This window comes from Vulpes lagopus, chromosome 4 (genome assembly GCF_018345385.1).
Source record: "Vulpes lagopus strain Blue_001 chromosome 4, ASM1834538v1, whole genome shotgun sequence".
Classification (NCBI taxonomy): Eukaryota; Metazoa; Chordata; class Mammalia; order Carnivora; family Canidae; genus Vulpes; species Vulpes lagopus.
The window spans coordinates 38,822,659-38,840,389 of NC_054827.1; the positions used below are offsets into that span (position 1 = coordinate 38,822,659).

The following is a 17,731-nucleotide window of genomic DNA, read 5'->3' on the forward strand; positions in this document are numbered from 1 at the left end:
GGGAACCAGAGGGCTGTCTTGCCCTGAGCTGTGCTGTGGTGGTGGAGGGGGGCGTCTCCAGTGCACCCAATCATGAAGAATAACCATTAATATTATTATTATTTTGTGCTCCAACAACATGCTGGAACTTCTCCATCAGACCCCTGGACTCCATAAAGGCTGTCTCTTCCATGGGTGATTAAGGTGAGACACTAGAAAACTTTTTTTCTGCCATCGTGATGATGTCCTGCTCCATTTTTTTTTTTGAAATTTTTAATTTTAATTCCAGTGTAGTTGATGGACTGTGTCGCTGTGTTGGTTTCAGGCACGCGGTACAGGATTCAGCAACTCTACAGGGCACTCTGCTCCTCCTGGTGAGGGCTGCCTCCAACCCCGTCACCTGTTTCCTCCACCCCCACCGCTCCCCCTGCCGACCACCAGGGTGTTCTCTGTAGCTAGAGTCTGTTTCTTGGTTTTCCTATCTTTCTCCCTCCCCCCCCATCTCTCTCGCTCTTTCCTTTGCTCCTTTGTTTTATGAAATTCCACATATGAGTGAAATCATGTGGTATTTGTCTTTCTCTGACTGACTTATTTCACTTAGCACAATACCCTCTTGCTCCATCTGTGTAGTTGCAAATGGCAGGATCTCACTCTTCTTTATGGCCAATACTCCATTTGGTGTGCATGTACATACATATATCCCACTGTGTACCCACACACCACATCTTCATCCATTCCTCGATGGATGGGCACCTGGGGTACTTCCATAACTTGACCATTGTAGGTATTGCTGCAGTAAACATAGGGGTGTGTGTATCCCTTTGAATTAGTGTTTTTCTGTGTTTTGCCGTAATACCCAGTCATGCAATTCCTGGATCACAAAGGTAGCTGTATTTCTAACTTTCTGAAGCCCCTCCTTCCTGTGCTCCACAGAGGCCACCCCACTTTACATCCCCACCAACAGTGCAGGAGGCTTCCTTCTTCTCCACATCCTCCTAACACCTGTTGTTCCATGGGGTTTTGATGTTGGCCATCCTGACAGGTGCGAGATGGGATCTCACTGTGGTTTTGATCTGTATTTCCCTGAGGCTAAGAGATGTTGAGCATCCATTCATGTGTCTGTTGGCCATCAGATGTCTTCTTTGGAGAATGTCTTCTACCCATTTTTGAAGAGAAAGAGCGCATGCGCAAGTGGGGTGAGGGGCAGAGGGAGAGACTCTTCAGGCAGAAAGTGGTCCAGTTTCACTCTTCTGCAGGTAGCTGTCCAGTTTCCCAACACCACTTGTTGAAGAGACAGTCTTTCTGCCATTGGACATTCTTGCCTCCTTTGTCACAGATTGATTGACCATATAATTGGGGTTTTATTTCTGGGTTTCTTTTTCTGGTCCATGGATTATGCCCCTGTTTTTGTGCCAGTGCCACACTGGTTTTCTTTGTTTTTTTTTTTTTTAAATCACAACATCTTTGTAGTATATCTTGAAATCTGGGATTGTGATACCCCTCTCTAGCTTTACTTTTCTTTTTCAGGATTGCTTTGGCTATTTGGGGTCTTTTGTGGTTCCATACACATTTTAGGATTGTTCTAGTTCTATGAAAAAATGATGTTGATGTTTTGATAGGGATTGCATTAAATGTGTAAATTGTTTTGGGCAATATAGACATTTTAACAATATTTGTTCTCCCAGTCTATGAGCATGGAATGCTTTCCCAGTTGTTTGTGACATCTTCAGTTTCTTTCATCAAAGTTTTATAGTTTTCAGAGTACAGGTCTTTCACCACCTTGTTTGAGTTTATTCCTGGATATTTTATTATTTTTGGTGCAATTGTAAATGGAATTGTTTTTTAAATTTCTCTTTCTGCTGTTTCATTATTAGTATATAAAAATGCAACAGATTTCTGTACATTAATTTTGTATCCTGCTCTACTTTACTGAATTCACTTTACTGAATTCATTTATCAGTTCTAATAGATTTTTGGTGGTCTTTAGGGTTTTCTAGGTATTGTATCATGTCATCTGCAAACAGTGAAAGTTTTACTTCTTCCTTACCAATTTGGATGATTTATTTCTTTTTGTTGTCTGATTGCTTTGGTTAGGGCTTCCAGCACCATGTTGAATAAAAGTGGTGAGAGTGGACATCCCTGTTGTGTTCGTGACCTTAGGGGGAAAGCTCTCAGTTTTCCCCTGTTGAGTATGATGTTCACTGTGAGTTTTTCATAGATGGTCTTTATTATATTGACGTATTCTCCCCCTGGACCTACTTTGTTGGAGAGTCTTTATCATAAATGGATGTATTACTTTGGCATATGCTTTGTTTGCATCTATTTATTTATTTATTTATTTAAAAAATTAAAAAAGATTTTATTCATTTATTCATGAGACACACACACACACACACACACACACACACAGAGAGAGAGAAAGAGGCAGAGGGAGAAGCAGGCTCCATGCAAGGAGCCTGACGTGGGACTTGATCCTGGATCTCCAGGATCATGCCTTGGGCTGAAGGCAGGTGCCAAACCACTGAGCCACCCAGGGATCCCCTGTTTGCATCTCTTTAAATGATCATGTATTTTCTGTCCTTTCTTTTATTGCTGTGATGTATCATGTTGATTGATTTGTGAGTATTGAATCACACTTCCATCTGGGGAATAAATCCCACTTGATTATGTTGAATGATTTAAAGATTTTATTTTATTTTAATTAATTAATTAATTTGACAGAGAGAGAGCATGAGTGGGGGAGCAGCAGACAGAGGGAGAAGCAGGGAGCCCGATGTTAGGACTCGGTCCCAGGATTCTGGGGTCATGACCTGAGCCAAAGGCAGACACTTAACTGACTGAGCCATCCAGGTGTCCTGTGGTGAAGGATTCTTTTTAAATGTATTGCTGGATTGAGTTTGCTAGAATTTGTTGAAGATTTTTGCATCTATGTTCATCAGAAATATTGGCCTGTTGTTCTATTTTTCTTTGGTGTCTTTACCTGGTTTTGGTATCAGGGTAGTGCTGGTCTCATAGAATGAATTTGGAAGTTTTTCTTCCTCTTCTACTTTTTGGAATAGTTTGAGAAGAATAGATATTAATTCTTTAAATGATTGGTAGAATTCTGGGGCACCTAGGTGACTCAGTCAGTTGGGCATCTGACTTTGGCTTGGGTCATGATCTTGGAGTCCTGAGATCGAGCCCCATGTCATGCTCCCCACTCAGTGGGGTGTCTGCTTGACCCTCTCCCTCTACCTTTCCCCTGCTTGTGCTCTTTCTTTTAGATAATGAATAAATTTAAAAAAATCTAAAAACCTAAAAATAAATATTTGATAGAATTTGCCTATGAAGCCATCCATCTTGGACCTCTGTTTGTTGGGAATTTTTTGATTACTAATTCAGTTTCATTGCTGGTTATCAGTCTGTCCAAATTTTTAATTTTTTTCTGCTTCAGTTTTGGTAGGTTATATGTTTCTAGGAATTTATCCATTTCTTCTAGGTTGTCCAATTTGTTGGCATATAATTTTTCATAATAATGTTACGATTGTATTTCTGTGGTGGTGGTTGTTATTTCTCCTCCATTTGTGATTTTGTTTATTTGAATTCTCTCTCTCTCTCTGTCTTTTGAGTCTGGCTCATAGATTATTAATTTTCTTGATCTTTTGAAAGGACCAGCTCCTGGTTTCATTGATCTGTTCTATTGTTTTTTTTTTTTAGTTTCTATTTCCTTTATTTCTGCTCTGCTCTTTATTATTTTCTTCCTTCTGCTGTTTTGGTGTTTTGTTTTTTTTCCTTTTCCTAGCTCCTTTAGTTGTAAGTTTAGATTGCTTGAGATTTTTCTTGCTTCTTGAGAGAGGCCTGCTTTACTATAAACTTTCCTCTTAGAACAGCTTTTGCTGCAGCTTGAAGATATTGGATCATTGTGTTTTCATTTGTTTCCATGTAATTTTTTATTTCTTTGTTTTCTTTTTTAAAATTTTTATTTATTTATGATAGTCACACACACACAGAGAGAGAGAGAGAGAGAGAGAGAGAGAGAGAGAGGCAGAGACACAGGCAGAGAGAGAAGCAGGCTCCATGCACCGGGAGCCCGACGTGGGATTCAATCCCGGGTCTCCAGGATCGCGCCCTGGGCCAAAGGCAGGTGCCAAACCACTGCGCCACCCAGGGATCCCCTATTTCTTTGTTTTCTTGGTTGACCCATTCATTGTTTAGAAGGTGTTATTTAACCTCCATGTATCTGTGGTCTTTCCAGACTTTTTTCTTGTGGTTGGTTTCTAATTTCATAGTGGTCTGGTCAGAAAAGATGCATGGTGTGACTTTGGTCTTTTTAAATTTGTTGATGCTTGTTTTGTGGCCTAATATGTGGTCTATTCTGGAGAATGTTCTATGTGCTAATGAAAAGAATGTGTATTCTGCTATTTTAGGTTGGAATGTTCTGAATATATCTGTTAGATCCATCCAGTGTTGCTTCACTTTAAACGATCAACATTTGATTATTGTTAATCTGGATCTATTATTTTACTAGGAGTTACAAAATGCTGATTTTCTAAATATGTCTTTCTTTCTTATTGGTCACCTGGGTGTCTTCTGCAAAGAACTTTCCTTCAAAAATCATTTGACGCCTGAGTGGCTTAGTGGATGAGTGTATGACTCTGGCTCAGGTCGTGATCCCAGGGTCCTGAGATAGAGTCCCACAGTAGGCTCCCTGCATGGAGCCTGCTTCTCCCTCTGCCTGTCTCTGCCTCTCTGTGTGTGTGTCTCTCATGAATAAATAAATAAAATCTTTAATAAAAAATCATTTGGTTACCCTGAAACATTATTCATGCAGAAAAGTCAGGATAAATGCTTTGATTTCTTTATTTTCCAATTTTTAGGAGAATGAGTTGGTGCCCTAGCAGCTATTTTTTTTCATGAGAGAGACACACACAGAGAGAGGCAGAGACCCAGGCAGAGGGAGAAGCAGGCTCCATGCAAGGAGCCCAACATGGGACTCGATCCCGGGACTCCAGGATCATGCCCTGGGCCAAAGGCAGATGCCAAACCACTGAGCCACCCAGGGATCTCCATCCCTAGCAGCTATTAAAGGGTTATTAATGCTTTCTTAGTATCATTGTCAGCAGTGCATTTTTATAAGTCTGGCAAATTTTAATCCATTGCACTCGTGGTTTTTTGTTTTTGTTTTGTTTTGTTTTTAAATGCTCAGATTTTCCTGTCTTTGGCCAGTAGTAGCCTTTTTCAAGTTTGTTTTTGTGGCCTTTTGACATGACTCTGGTCTCCTTTAAAAGTTTCCACACTAGGAGCATCTCAGTTCTGGATTTTTGTGAGACATTATATGTCAACTTATAAAAACTTTCTGAGCCTCACTTTATCTCTAAAATCTGGATAATAATGCTCATCTCACATCAGTGAGGTTATAGATATGAAGTGCATCTGAAACATTTCCCCTTTCCTTATTTCAGAGTATATTTCTTGACATCCCTCCTATGCACTGTAGTGTTTTGCCAAGTAGGTGGTAGCTGTGTAATGAAGCTTACCGACTGATAATTTACACATGGTGAGGCCATTAAGGTGGTGCTCGGGAAGGTGTTATTAATATCTTAGAGTGTTGTGTGAGTGCATGGCATTCAAATTGGGATTTCCTCTCTAACTCATTCCCAAAGCTACTTGGCTTTCAAATGATACCTGTTGGGAATTAGAGTCTAAATCAGATGTAAGTGCCCATCACCCAGTCATGGGCACTGAGGGGGGCACTCGATGGGATGAACACTGGGTGTTATTCTACATGTTGGCAAATTGAACACAATAAAAAATAAATTTATAAAAAATATAAAATAAATAAATCAGATATAAGGCTGTGTTGGTTTGGCTCTGCCAATAGGTATCATTTGAATTCTGATTTGGGACTAATCCACCACCCCATGTGGTCTTAGCTCTGTTCCATGTGGTCAGAGAGATACTTGCCTTTCCGGAGGGGACTGTAGTTTAATTAATTGAGGCTTGTAGGGTCTTCTATAATCCTTAGGCTGAAACACAAATTGTAAATGAGGAGGCTCTCTCATTACAAATGAACCAATGGAGTCTCACTTTGTGGGAACTCGAGTTCTGAAATCCAAATGGCAATACTCATAGTTACTCTAATTGAATGTGGCCCAAGGACCCTCAAGCTGGCACATTTAAGACACATCAGATTGCAGATGGTTGGCTTCCAACCTGGCCCAGAGCCGAGCTGGTCAGAGAACTGACAGGAGGCCCCGGGCTGTTTGTAGCCCTGGTCTGAAGTGCTTGACCACACCAGATATTTTCTTTGGCACAGTGGTCCCTCTGGGTCCAGGGGCATGAACTCTGGCTGATAACCTGAGGGAAAGCAGGTAGTTGGAAAAGGTCTCCCAGAGGTGAAGCAATGTCCAAGGCTGGCTTAATCTTTTTTCTACAACTGGGAGACATTCAGCCAGGTCCTTGTACGACTCATCCATCTAGAACATGCTAGGAAAGCACCATAGGATATGGATGTCCTCCAGTAACAGACTGATTAGCCAGCTTGTTGGGAGAATGTGACTTTCTGTGAAGCTTAACTTTTGGTCAAGTTCGCTAATGGCACATTGCTTCAGATGTTCCCTGATGCATCTCCTTCTGACTCTAAGTTAAAAACCAACACTGATTTAAACATGAAGCCCCTCGTGATGCTAAATGTCTCTAGCATCACCACCCTAAACAGCACCCAGTCAGTGTCCTGCTGGGCAGGCTGACCCCTGCTCTGGAGAGCACTAGATGCTATCACAAGGATTGGCTTGTGATAGCCAGAACTTTCTCACCAAACTGTCAGATGGTGAACCAGGAGGGCTGGCAGCAGTGGGATGTTAGACTGCGGTGAGATGCTATGGATTTGAACCCTGATGTTTTCACTTAAACTGGCTGTAGAATCTTAGGAGGATGGTTGGGTTCTCCTCAGCTTGATCTCCTCACTTGTAGAATGGGGGTAGCCACAGTGCCCATCCGTCACTGAAATCACTGTCTGGCATCTTGCTGGTGCTTTATAAAATTGGGCATTTCTCTCATAATTATATACTCATGACTGTTTACTGGCAATAAATAATCTGAGGCCAGCTCCCTCACATAGGTCTGCAAGCCTATGAGCAGAGGACTGAGAGGCATCCAGCAAACCTGGCAAAGTGAAGGGCTGCATGGGAGGCAGGGAGCCTGCAGAGCCAAGGAAGACCCAGATGCAGGCCTGGGGATGGAACTTGGCTTCAGGAACCAAAAGGCAGTCCCCGAGGGCCAGCACTGCACGTTTCTAGCTCATGTCACTCTGATGACCCAGGCTCCAGGACAGAGCATCTGCCTGGGCTTGTTCACACCTGAGTCGTTACCTGGTGGAACATCTTGACAAACACACATTTGGTGGGAGAAGGCCCACAAATACAAACAGGACTGCCGTTGGCCACAAGAATGGTGCCTGCAGACAATGTGAGCTGTATGCCACACAGGGCCCCTCCTGCCCCCTGGGCCTCTGCCCCCTGGGCCTCTGCTGACTGGCAAAAGGCCGGTAACACAGTATCCCGTGTGCCCAGCCCAACTCTTCCCAGTTCTGGGGTCTCGGGGATGCAGGTTCCCTCCCCCTGCTCTGGGGCTGTCCCTCCTGGGGGACAGAGAGGTGTGCTGCGGAGGTGAGAGGAGGCGGGTGTGCTTGTGACTAGAGCTCAGGAGTGGCCAGTGCTTCCCGGTGACAGAGAGCTGTGTGGGCTGCCTCATGTGCAGCAGTGGGGGTGGCAGTGGTTGGTTCTGGCCCTCGGGTGCCTCTCTGGGGCCAGCAGCTGCCTTTCTTCTCAGGTGCCACTGGACCGTCAGATGACTCACACGCTGTTCACAGTTCAAACAGACACCCGGCTAGCTAGCTGTGTTTAAGTGATGAGAATGAGCCAATTACAAATGGCCAATCTGGCAGTTTTAACTGTTTTAGTCAATACTTCCAATTTCGTCACAGCTAACCAAACTGCTATGACGTTCAGGAAGGGCCAAAGTGCATCTAATAATTGAGGATGTGTGTTACCCCATATTCGGGTGCCTCCATTCACACAGAATGTGCAGAAGTGGTCTGTGCTCACCCTGAATCACAGTGCAGATCTCTCCTCCTTGAGAAAGCCATTTCCTGTCGAGTGGGAACCCAATGAGCACACTGAACACTTGGCTGTCCCCTGAGGGACAGGGTAAGGCCGGACACAAGCCCTGCAGTCAGCGACTGAGCTCTCACCATCCCATGGAATCCCCCACAGCTGACCACCTTCTCAGTGTACAATCAGAGGCCCAGCTGCCCCGCTGGGAATATTCTGGTCCTAAATGGGTGTCAGTTATTCTGTGATGTCAACTCTGATGTCTCCCAAGTTCCTGACCGATGCTGTCAAAACTGTCAGGTTGGTTTGATCTGTCACCGCTCAGCAACATTCAAGGCCACAGAGCTGGCACAGGCGGCCTCAGAACTGAACCCTGACCTCCCAACCCCAGGCCCCATGTTCTCCCTGGGAGTTCCACCCCACTTATCTCCTCAGCCTAACAGGAGGTCCTCAGAGAAAGGTGAGGATCAAGGGCTGTGTCTGAGCTTGCAGGTCTCCGTGGATGAGGGACTGACCTATGAATGCGAATATATTCTCATGTGACCTGTAAGGTGGTGCCGTGCAGAGCAGACCGTGGCACACTGTGCGTATATATCATCAAGAGTAAGTGTGACAATAACGGACTAAGGGATTTCGTCAGTGAAAGCCGCGAAGTGTAAGTGCAGGTAGGGATGCCGCTATGTAAAGGGCTCAGGAATGAGCAGGTGTTGGAAATGCTGCAGAGCTGTACACACAGCAGACAGATGCATTCGTGTGCCTGGTACCGCATCCATGCATGTTTTCACACGCACACTGGCTCACGCCAAGAGCCAAGAGTTTGGCTGGGCACACGTAGCACACACGAACATGCACGCACTTCCACATGGTGCAGTCATATGTGCACACAGGTGCACATGGATGCACACGCCCACACATGTGCTCACAAGGACACGCACCTGCTGCCTCCTCGTGTGTCTGGGTCATGCACTGAGGATTCCTGTGGTGACCATCTGCCTGGCTTGTGCTCCAGAAAGAGCCATGCACAGCCCTGTTTTAGATCAGAAAGCTGGGCTGCCCCACACTGAGCCCTGGACCCGGCCTGTGCTCCTTGGCTCTGCTGTCAGCTGCTCCTGTCATTTCAGTGGCGTGGAGATCTCGTGGCATGTGAAGCAGAGCCCAGCACCTGGGAAGCCGTCCACAGTGCAGTGGGTTTTGTGGTTCCTCCAGTATTTCTTTTCTTTTTAAAATTTGCTTAAAAAGATTGATCGATTTTAGAGAGCGAGTCAGCACCAGGGCGGGGGAGGGGCAGAGGGAGCCTCTCTGGCAGACTCCCCTTCCCCCAAGTGTGGACCCCAGCCTGGGGCTTAATCTCACAACCCCGAGGTCATGACCTGAGCCAAAACCTCAGGTGTACACCAGGCCCTGCTGGCAGGCCAACTCTGCCCCCCAGGCGCCCCTCTTTGCCTTCCCTACTCTGCTTCTATGCTTCCACTCTCCCCTTCTCGGGCATTGACCTCTAGCTGTGCAGACCCTGCAGGAACCCCAATGCTGCATCCCTTGGGGTGAAGCAGGCTTGGGGGCAGGAGACCACCGTCCAGAGCCAGCAGACAATGAGAACACCCCAAGCTCTTCCTGGGGGGGGCTGCTCAACGATGCCAGGGATGGTCCCCCAGGATGCAGGCTCAGGAGGGGCCCATGGCTCCTCCTTGTCCTTCACGGGAGATCCTGCCCAGGGTGAGCATCCCAGTGAGCTCCGTGTCCAGGTGGGCACAGGTAGACCCAGCTGGCGCCCTCTGCAGCTGGACCGTGGTGACCGTCACCTACAGCACAGAATGGGTAAGTCCACTTCTGTCTGCTGACGTGTCCCTGGGTACCACACAGTGACGTCATTGACCAGTCACCTGTAATACCCGCATGCTTCTGCATCACCCTGTGGGCCTGTCACAAACATGCTTTACCTTCTGGCCCATCTAGATCCTATTTTCCTTCTCGTTGTTTCTGTGGCAGCTGGCTCTCTGTAGTTCTGGCAAAGGTGGAGCAGGAGGACGATGGTTGCTCCTGCTCTGTCCCCACATGGTGGACCAGCGCCCTCTCTTGGGGGCAGTTCCCCAGGCCTTTGGGTGACAGAGTCCCTGCCCATCAGATGGAGACAGAAGGAGGAAGTGCTTTCTTGGGCACAGGAACAGAGGGTTAGGCAGGATGGGATGAGGAAGGGCCCTGGCGTCAGCAAGGAGGTAAACGCTGGGGCAGTCAGGCCCACTATCTAGTCCCAACTGTAGATGGCTGGGGTGGAGCCAAAGCCACCTCACCCTCTACCCCACCTGCCCAGACCAGCCTTGTTGGGGTGATAAGGGGCAAGGAGGGAGAGGACACAGGGAGGCTGGCCGCTGAGAGGCAGGCGGCAAAGACAAACCTGCATGGTGCATGCAGCAGGAATGAGCTTGACCCAGGCCAGTGGGACCCTGGGGGTGAGAGGAGAAAGGAGCACTGACCCAGGCAGGGGGACTGCAGGGGTGAGAGGATGAAGAAGCATTGACCCAGGCCAGTGGGACCTCAGGGTTGACAGCTGGAAGGAGCTTTTCCCCAGCTAGCAGGACTGCAGGGGTGAGAGGAGGTGCAGGCCTCCCCAGTGCTGAGTGGAGCAGGTGGGGACTGGGACGTCCAGGGGATGGACACACAAACCACACCGGCACACAACAGCCACACACATAGGACTCTTCCTGGAGACACTCACCCTCATACTCACACAGCTCCCTCTGATGCCTCAAGCCCCCCCAGGACCCCTGCAGCCCTGTCCAGGTTTTCAGGGGTAGAAGGCTCCTGGGAGGAGCTCCACGAGCGCCCCCCCTCCCCGTCCCCTACGGACCCCTGGACGGTGTGGGATGGGGTGGGGGGCGGCGGAGACTGCAGCAGAGCGCCTGGGGCCGCAGTGTCCTCCCCCCACTTCCGCCCCGTGGCCGAGGACCCACACCCCCAGACCCGGCTCCAGGCCCCTTTCTCGCGGGCCCATGACGCTGGGCACTTACATCCACATTAAAGAAAACTCCCTGTGGGCACCAGCCACGTCCCTGCGTGGGTCGGCGCGGGTGGGCACCTGCCCAGGCGCCGAGCGGAGCGCAGCAGGGCCGGGCTGGGCCGTGCGGTTCTGTCTCCGGCCGCGGCTGGGGCGGGGCAGTGCGACCTCCGGGGCGCCAGGACCCCCACGCCCGGCCTGGCGGGGCAGGGGTGCCAGTGGAGGGGGCCGAGGGCACGGGGGCGCGGAGGCCGCTGGGCTGCAAGGTTGGGGGGATCGCGGCGGGGCGGGGCCGGAGCCGGAGTGGGCGGGGCCGGAGTGGGCGGGGCCGGGGGTGGGCGGAGCCGGAGTGGGCGGGGGCGGAGCCGGAGTGGGCGGGGCCGGAGCCGGCGCGCGCGCGCTGCGGGGCCGGGGCGGGCGGGGCCGGCGGGGCGGGCGGGGCGGGCGGGGCGGGGCCGGCGGCGCTGTCCGGTGCTGAAGCGGGGAGGAGCGGTGCTGGGCAGAGTCGGTCCCGCCGCCCCCGCCGCGCCGCCATGCGCTGAGCGCCGCCCGCCGGGCCGCCGACATGGGGCCGCTGGCCGCGCTCCTGCTGCTGCTGCTGGTGCTGCCGCGCGCCGCGCCCGCGCCCCGAGCCCGGCCGCCCCCGGGGCCTCTCGGTGAGTGCCCGTGGGTGTGGGGTGTCGGGGTCCGGGGGGAGGGGACGCCGGAGTGGGGGGAGGGGCGGGCTGCGGGGGAGCCGTGGGGCGCAGGGCGGGGCCTGTCGGCGACGGGGGAGGGGAGGGGAGGCCCGGGCCCTCGGGCGGGCGCGGTGAGGGCGTGCGGCGGGGTCTCGTGCGTGGGGCGAGTGCGGGGGCGGCGGGGGGCGCGGGGCAGCGCCTGCTTGTGCGCCTGCCTCAGTTTCCTCGGCGGCGCCCACCCCTCGGGATTTCCGCCCGGGCGGCCCCGCGGGGCCTGGTCTGGGGGCGGCGGGGCCGGGGCGGCGGGGGCTGTGGCCTGCGTGGTGGGCGCGTGACCTCTGCCGCCCCCGGCCTCGCCGCCAGCCCGGGCCGTTAGGCAGCGGGTCGGGACGGGTCCGGGCGCGCCCCTGCAGGCCGACCTCGGCCTGGCCCTCCCGCACCGCCCTGCTCGCAGGCTTTGTGGAACGAGGCGGGATGCCGGGTGGTCGGTAGGTCGGGACGGGCCTGGGGCGGGCCGGGGCGTGCAGAGTGCGCGGGGCTTGGCGGCTGCCTGGGCCTGGGCTGGCCCTTCCGGGCTCCGAACAAAGGCTGCGGGGAGAGCGCAGGCGGCGGCCGGTGACGCGGACCAGCGCCCTGAATGTCTGCGTGTGGTGGGGCCGGGGGCGGTGTGGGCCCAGCTGGAGGGCGAGCTGCTGCTTGGAAGGGCGCCCCTTACCCCTTACCCCTTACCCGCGTCGGGTGCTGTTGTCAGCCCCGTGCCCCTGAGGGCGCCCTACCAGCCCAGCGGGTCATTCTTTTGCGGGGGGGGGGGGGGGGAATCCAGGTCTCCGGGACCCTGCCCCAACCTGGGGAGCTGGGGAGGAAGGTTGGTGGGACCCGGTGTGAGAGCCTTTGGTCAGCTGGCCAGGTGCGGCGGCCTCAGGTCAGGGAGAACCAGGCTCAGCGGTGTCTTCTAGGAGGGCAGCTCGGTGGGGTTTGCGGGACCCCGTCCTTGACTCTTCCTTCTGTGTTAGAATTCCAGGTCAGAGCATTTTGCTTTAATCAGAGAAAGGAAGAAGGGAGAGGTGGCTGAGGGAGGGAGCTAAGGAAAACCCAGAGTTGGAAGGCTCTCAAGAGAAGAAAATTAACCTATCATGGACGATATTGCACAACAAAGCAATGATATCTTGGCTCCAGGCTGCCTCATTTTCCCTCCGTGCTGATACTTCCAGGGAGCGTCCCGCATGTGGGCTCTGTTTGGGGCAGGCGGGCTCCATAGGTGTTTCGGGTCTGCTCAGGGGCTCCAGCTGGTGGGTTAACCTGCTGCTTTCCCGTGTGATTGGAAGTGCCCCAGCAGATCTTCAGAGAGCAAGCGCTAGGTGTGGTCTTCCTGTGTGGGGATCCAACCTGGAGCGGCACGGAGCTTTGTGCACCCGTGTGAGGCCCCCACGGCCTATGCACCCAGAACGCGGCTCCCGTGTTCTCAGAACTCATGTACGGTCTCCAGAAAGTGCAGGGGGAGCCGCGATCACCCCTGGGAGGTATACGTCGCCATTGTTCTGTTCCGCAGCCGTTGGGATCTCGTCTGTGGTCACACTCAGTATGTTGGTCCAAATCACAACGCGAGGCACAGTGACCGTGACCGGTCACCTGGAGACCTTAGTCTTGGCCTCAGCCATGCCATTGGTACCCTGTTTACTCATTTAGCTCAAGTCAGTGCCTAGTGAACACACCGTTCACAGAAACCTGACTTTCTGCTCCTGGCTTGCACCTAACCTAACTTGTAATGTTGTAGGTTAGAACAAGGGGTTCGATACCGCTGAGGCCTGAGACCAGGTCTTGCTGTACAGGCTGTCGTGCCTGGAGCCAGACAGGGAAACCAGGATCAACAGTAGTAAGAGCAAGTTTGTTCTCTTTGTTCTGAGCCACGTCCTGTGACTCTGTGTTTGCACAGCAGCTCCTGGCAGCATCCCGGTGCATGGACACCCCACCTTTGCCCTGTCGTCCAGGGTACCCTCCCCCATAATCGCTTTAGCTCCCTGCTCGTGCCCATGCGACCATGTCATTCTGGTGCAGGAGGCTTCTTTGTGACACAGTTTCCCATCCTTATCAGCCACACGGTGGGAATCGTGGCATCCCCGTTAGAGAGAAGATCTGACATTGCTTCCAGTCAACATCCCATCGCTGTGTCAGGCCCTCGTCCAGGATAGCGGAGCGGTTTTGTTCCATCTTGGGGGCTCCTTGGCTCCCTCCCCTTGCCTTTCTCTGTGGTTTCAGGGCCTCCTTTTGGTCAGGTGTTCAGGAAGATGCACTTCTGATTCAAGTGTAGGCTGTTGGTCTTTAAGCCATGCTTCAGTCTTGGGAAGCCAGTTCGTGAACCAGCTCCAACAGCCCCTACACTCAAGAGCAATCCTATAAAAGACCCTTCTCTTGCTAAAGAAATAAGGACCCTATTTGCCAAAGGACAGAGTCAACCTTTCACGCACATTTTTCTGGAAGAATCCGAAGTCAGAGGTCACGGTGTCTCTGGCTTAGAGGGAGGTGTTTCCTTTGTGCCCCTGGGCCTGATTTGTCCCCGTGTATTTGTCACTCCCATTGAGTCCCCTCAGAGCTGGGGAGGGGGCAGCAAGGAGCAGGAGGCTTGCTCTGGGAACTAGATAGTGAGATTGTTTACTTGAAATCAAAGTACCCTTGCTGCTGCCAGAGCACCCATCCACTTTGTGTCCTTGGGTCCATGGCTCTTGATTCTGTGGTGTGTGTGGTGAGGAGTAGCCCTCCCCTCCCCTAGAGCACCCTCTTTTCTGGCTGCGAGCCATCTTTGCCTGCTCTGTCCCCTGCTCTGGCTCCTCCAGCATCCGTAGCTCCTGTCCCCATGCAGAAGGGAACCCGGGCTTCTGTGGAAGGGAACTGGCAGACCACGGGCTTCTGCAGGGCCAGGTGCATCGAGTGCTGCCCTCTCCCGCGTCCAGAGATGCAGTTGCACGTGTCAGACTCTGGAGGAACGTGCAGGGAATAAAGAAGGTTTTGAGATGGCTTCCTCTCAGCCAAGCTGTGCATCCCTGCATCTTGCAGCTCTTCTTTAAGAAGCCACTCTGTGTTTGTACCTGGTTCCCAGGACCTTGGTCCTGGTGTGCACCAAGTAGTCCAATTTTTGGTAGTTGGCTTTATGGCCTCTTCTGTGGTGGTGCCAGGCCCTGTGGCGTGTGTGTGCAGAACCTGCGTAGGCCCTAAATGTGCAGACCTGTTGGGTCTCTGGCTCCCGTGCAGAAGGGTAAACCCACAGTCAGGCTGGGGTGTGCAGCCAGGCCCTCGCTGGGGAGCTTGACAGGTGACAGCAGTCACTGTTTCCTTTACGTGATAATAATTGCTGCATTCTCATTTTATTTTGATCTCCTTTTGTTTTCTTCTTCTTCTTCTTCTTCTTCTTCTTCTTCTTCTTCTAAGATTTCATTTATTCATGACCGAGAGAGAGGCAGAGAGGCAGAGGAAGAGGGAGAGAAGCAGGCTCCACTCAGGGAGCCTGACGTGGGACTTGATCCCCGGTCTCCAGGATCACACCCCTGGTGGAAGGCAGCACTAAACTGCTGGGCCACTGGGGCTGCACCCCCCCTCTTTTTTTTAAAGCAGACAGTATTACCTAAATTGTGAATGCAGTGATTTTCCCCCTTTTTAAAAAAAAATTTTTAAAAGTCAGGAATATGCGTTGAGGAAGAGGAGAAGTTTGAAAGAAGGATGGGCTTAGCTGAGTGGTCCTTGTACATGGTGTTATTAAGAAATGTTTCTGTTGGGGCACCTGGGGGGCTCAGTGGGTGATCCCGGGGTCTTGCTCCATGGGGAGCCTGCTGGCCTGCCTCTCCTTCTGCTCCCCCCTCCCCATGCTCACTTTGTTCTCTTTCCCTCAAATAAATAAATAAATAAATCTTAAAACAAAACAAAGGTTTATATGACCATGATCTCTTGGAACATTACATTAGAATATCAGAATTCCTGATGAAAAGATGTTTGTGACTAGATGTAACCCAAACTAAAAATAACCCTTTGGCTGAGGGTGGCATATATTTAAGATACTCTGGATATATGTACATACTGCGAGTTCAAGGATTCTTTTATGTGTGGAGAGGCAAAAACCAAAACATAAAAACCTTAAGAAATGGGCCCAAAGGGTCTGAATTCAGATGTATCCTAGTAGACGCAGGCCCAGAGAGGCTCACTTCACAAGAACCTGTCTTATCGTTACTGACAAAATGTTCCGTTTCCTGAGAGAGCAAACAGCTGAATCCATAGCAGATAACTCTCTGCTCCACATAAAAGCACCTGGCAGCTGTTTCCACATTAGTCTAAATTGACCTTCATGAATATGAACCCAGCTGGACTTGTTTTTTTTTTTTAATTTTGGTTGATAGGGGGCCAGAAAAGCCAAGAAGCAGAAAATAACCCCGGGCACTTTTCTGGTGGCTGGAAACAGTTACTTGTTGAAGGAAGAAGGAAGTTTTTTTCTCTTACGTCGTGCTGTCTCCAGCAGGTTGGCCACAAGCGCTATCTAAATATTTAGGGCAGGAAGTGAAACGGGGTGCGGTTCTCTTGGAAACACCTCTGTTCACTTGTTCAGTGAGTCTTTTGTTTGTTAGTGGCTTCTGGCTGATGAGTGGACACGCCGCTGTACGTGGAGGGCTCTGAACTTTGGACAGAGGGGCGGGGGCAGCTGATGTGTTTCTGTCCTTCTATAAGGCGATTGTTGTGTGTGCACGATGTGAACAAATAAGTAAGCTCGGTGACCATCGCTTGGCCTCACGTCTGCGGGAGGAGATGGAAAACAGGGTGCTGTGGCTCTTTCCTCTGTCCCCTCAGCTCCTGCCCATGGTTCAGAAACTGCAGGGATGCTCCCTGTCAAGACATGGGGCTGTGAGGGCCGTGGAATGGGCGGGGGTGGAGGGGGTGGCGAGGGGGTAGTCAGCAAACAGATTGGGGCACTTCCTCTTTTTATTTTATTTTGTTTTTCACTTTCTCTTTTTACATTTAATTAGAAGTGAACGTACAGTGAAATGGAGCTTTTTGTTTTGGTGGATTGTTCCAGATATAGATTCTGACGGTAGGCGATAGAACAGCCCCTTCTGGCCAGCGTGGCTCTATGCTCTCTCTTTGTGGGGACAGCCTGCCCTGTCCCTTGAGCCCCTGGCAACCTCTGGAACCCTCCACGTGCCGTCACAGGTTCTAGCCAGAAACACCCCGATAAGTGGGCATTTGCATCTTCCGTTTTACAGATGGAAAGACTGAGGCTTGTGGTGGCCCAGCAGAGTGCCGTGAGACGCTTGGTGCTGGGATTGGATCCTGGGCCCCGAGTCTCCTCCTTGCAGCGGGCAACCCCAGGATGAGGCAGGGATGGCCCTGGGATGCAGAGCCCGGCAGGAGGGACTTGTGCACTCTTGCAGCAACGCGTCTCTGTAATGCCACGGGGACAGGAAGGTCTCCCTCTTACTGTTGCCGGGTCAGAGGGGTTTCCACTTGTCAGGTTGCCTTTCCGAAGGAGCTTCAGGGCCCGGGGGCTCTGTGGGCCTGTTGGACAGAATTTGAAATTGCTCTTTGGTCCAGAGTGGCGGGGCTGGGCTGACTCTCTGGCTTGGCTCTTGCCTCTTGCTCCAGGTGTCAAGTTCCAGGACCTGGTTGGCCTCTCTGAGGGAGGCTTGATGGTCAGATATGGAAACTGGATTTTGCCACCTCCCACCGTTGGCCTCCCCTGGGGCAGGAGTGCAGGGGCCACCGTAGTGTTCGCGGCCTTGTGTGCTCATGGGTTTCCTTGTCTCCATCAGTCATCCGTGTGGTAATACGACACTGGGAAGCAGACCTGTGACAAGAAGAAGCCTGCTTCAGACAAAAGGGTGAGGGAGGGGTTGTTCTCATGAGAAAACTGTACGCAGAGAGTCCACCTGAGCTGGACATTGAGTGGCGCCCAAGCCAGGGAGACCTTCAGCCGCCCCGTACTTTCCAAGGCATCTGGTAGAGGAAGGAACAGGATT

General features: G+C 51.6%; 1 protein-coding gene across 2 annotated transcripts in view; it reads left to right on the forward strand.

Annotated features, from left to right (window-relative positions):
• Positions 1-11,584: 11,584 nt before the first annotated feature.
• PTPRN2 (protein tyrosine phosphatase receptor type N2) overlaps positions 11,585-17,731 on the forward strand; it is a 723,182-nt gene continuing 717,035 nt past the window's right edge. For both annotated transcript variants that reach the window (XM_041753464.1, XM_041753465.1), the window contains exon 1: positions 11,585-11,717. In XM_041753464.1, the coding sequence (XP_041609398.1) occupies positions 11,627-11,717 (91 nt within the window). In that variant the 5' untranslated portion in view covers positions 11,585-11,626. The remainder of the gene's footprint in view (positions 11,718-17,731) is intronic.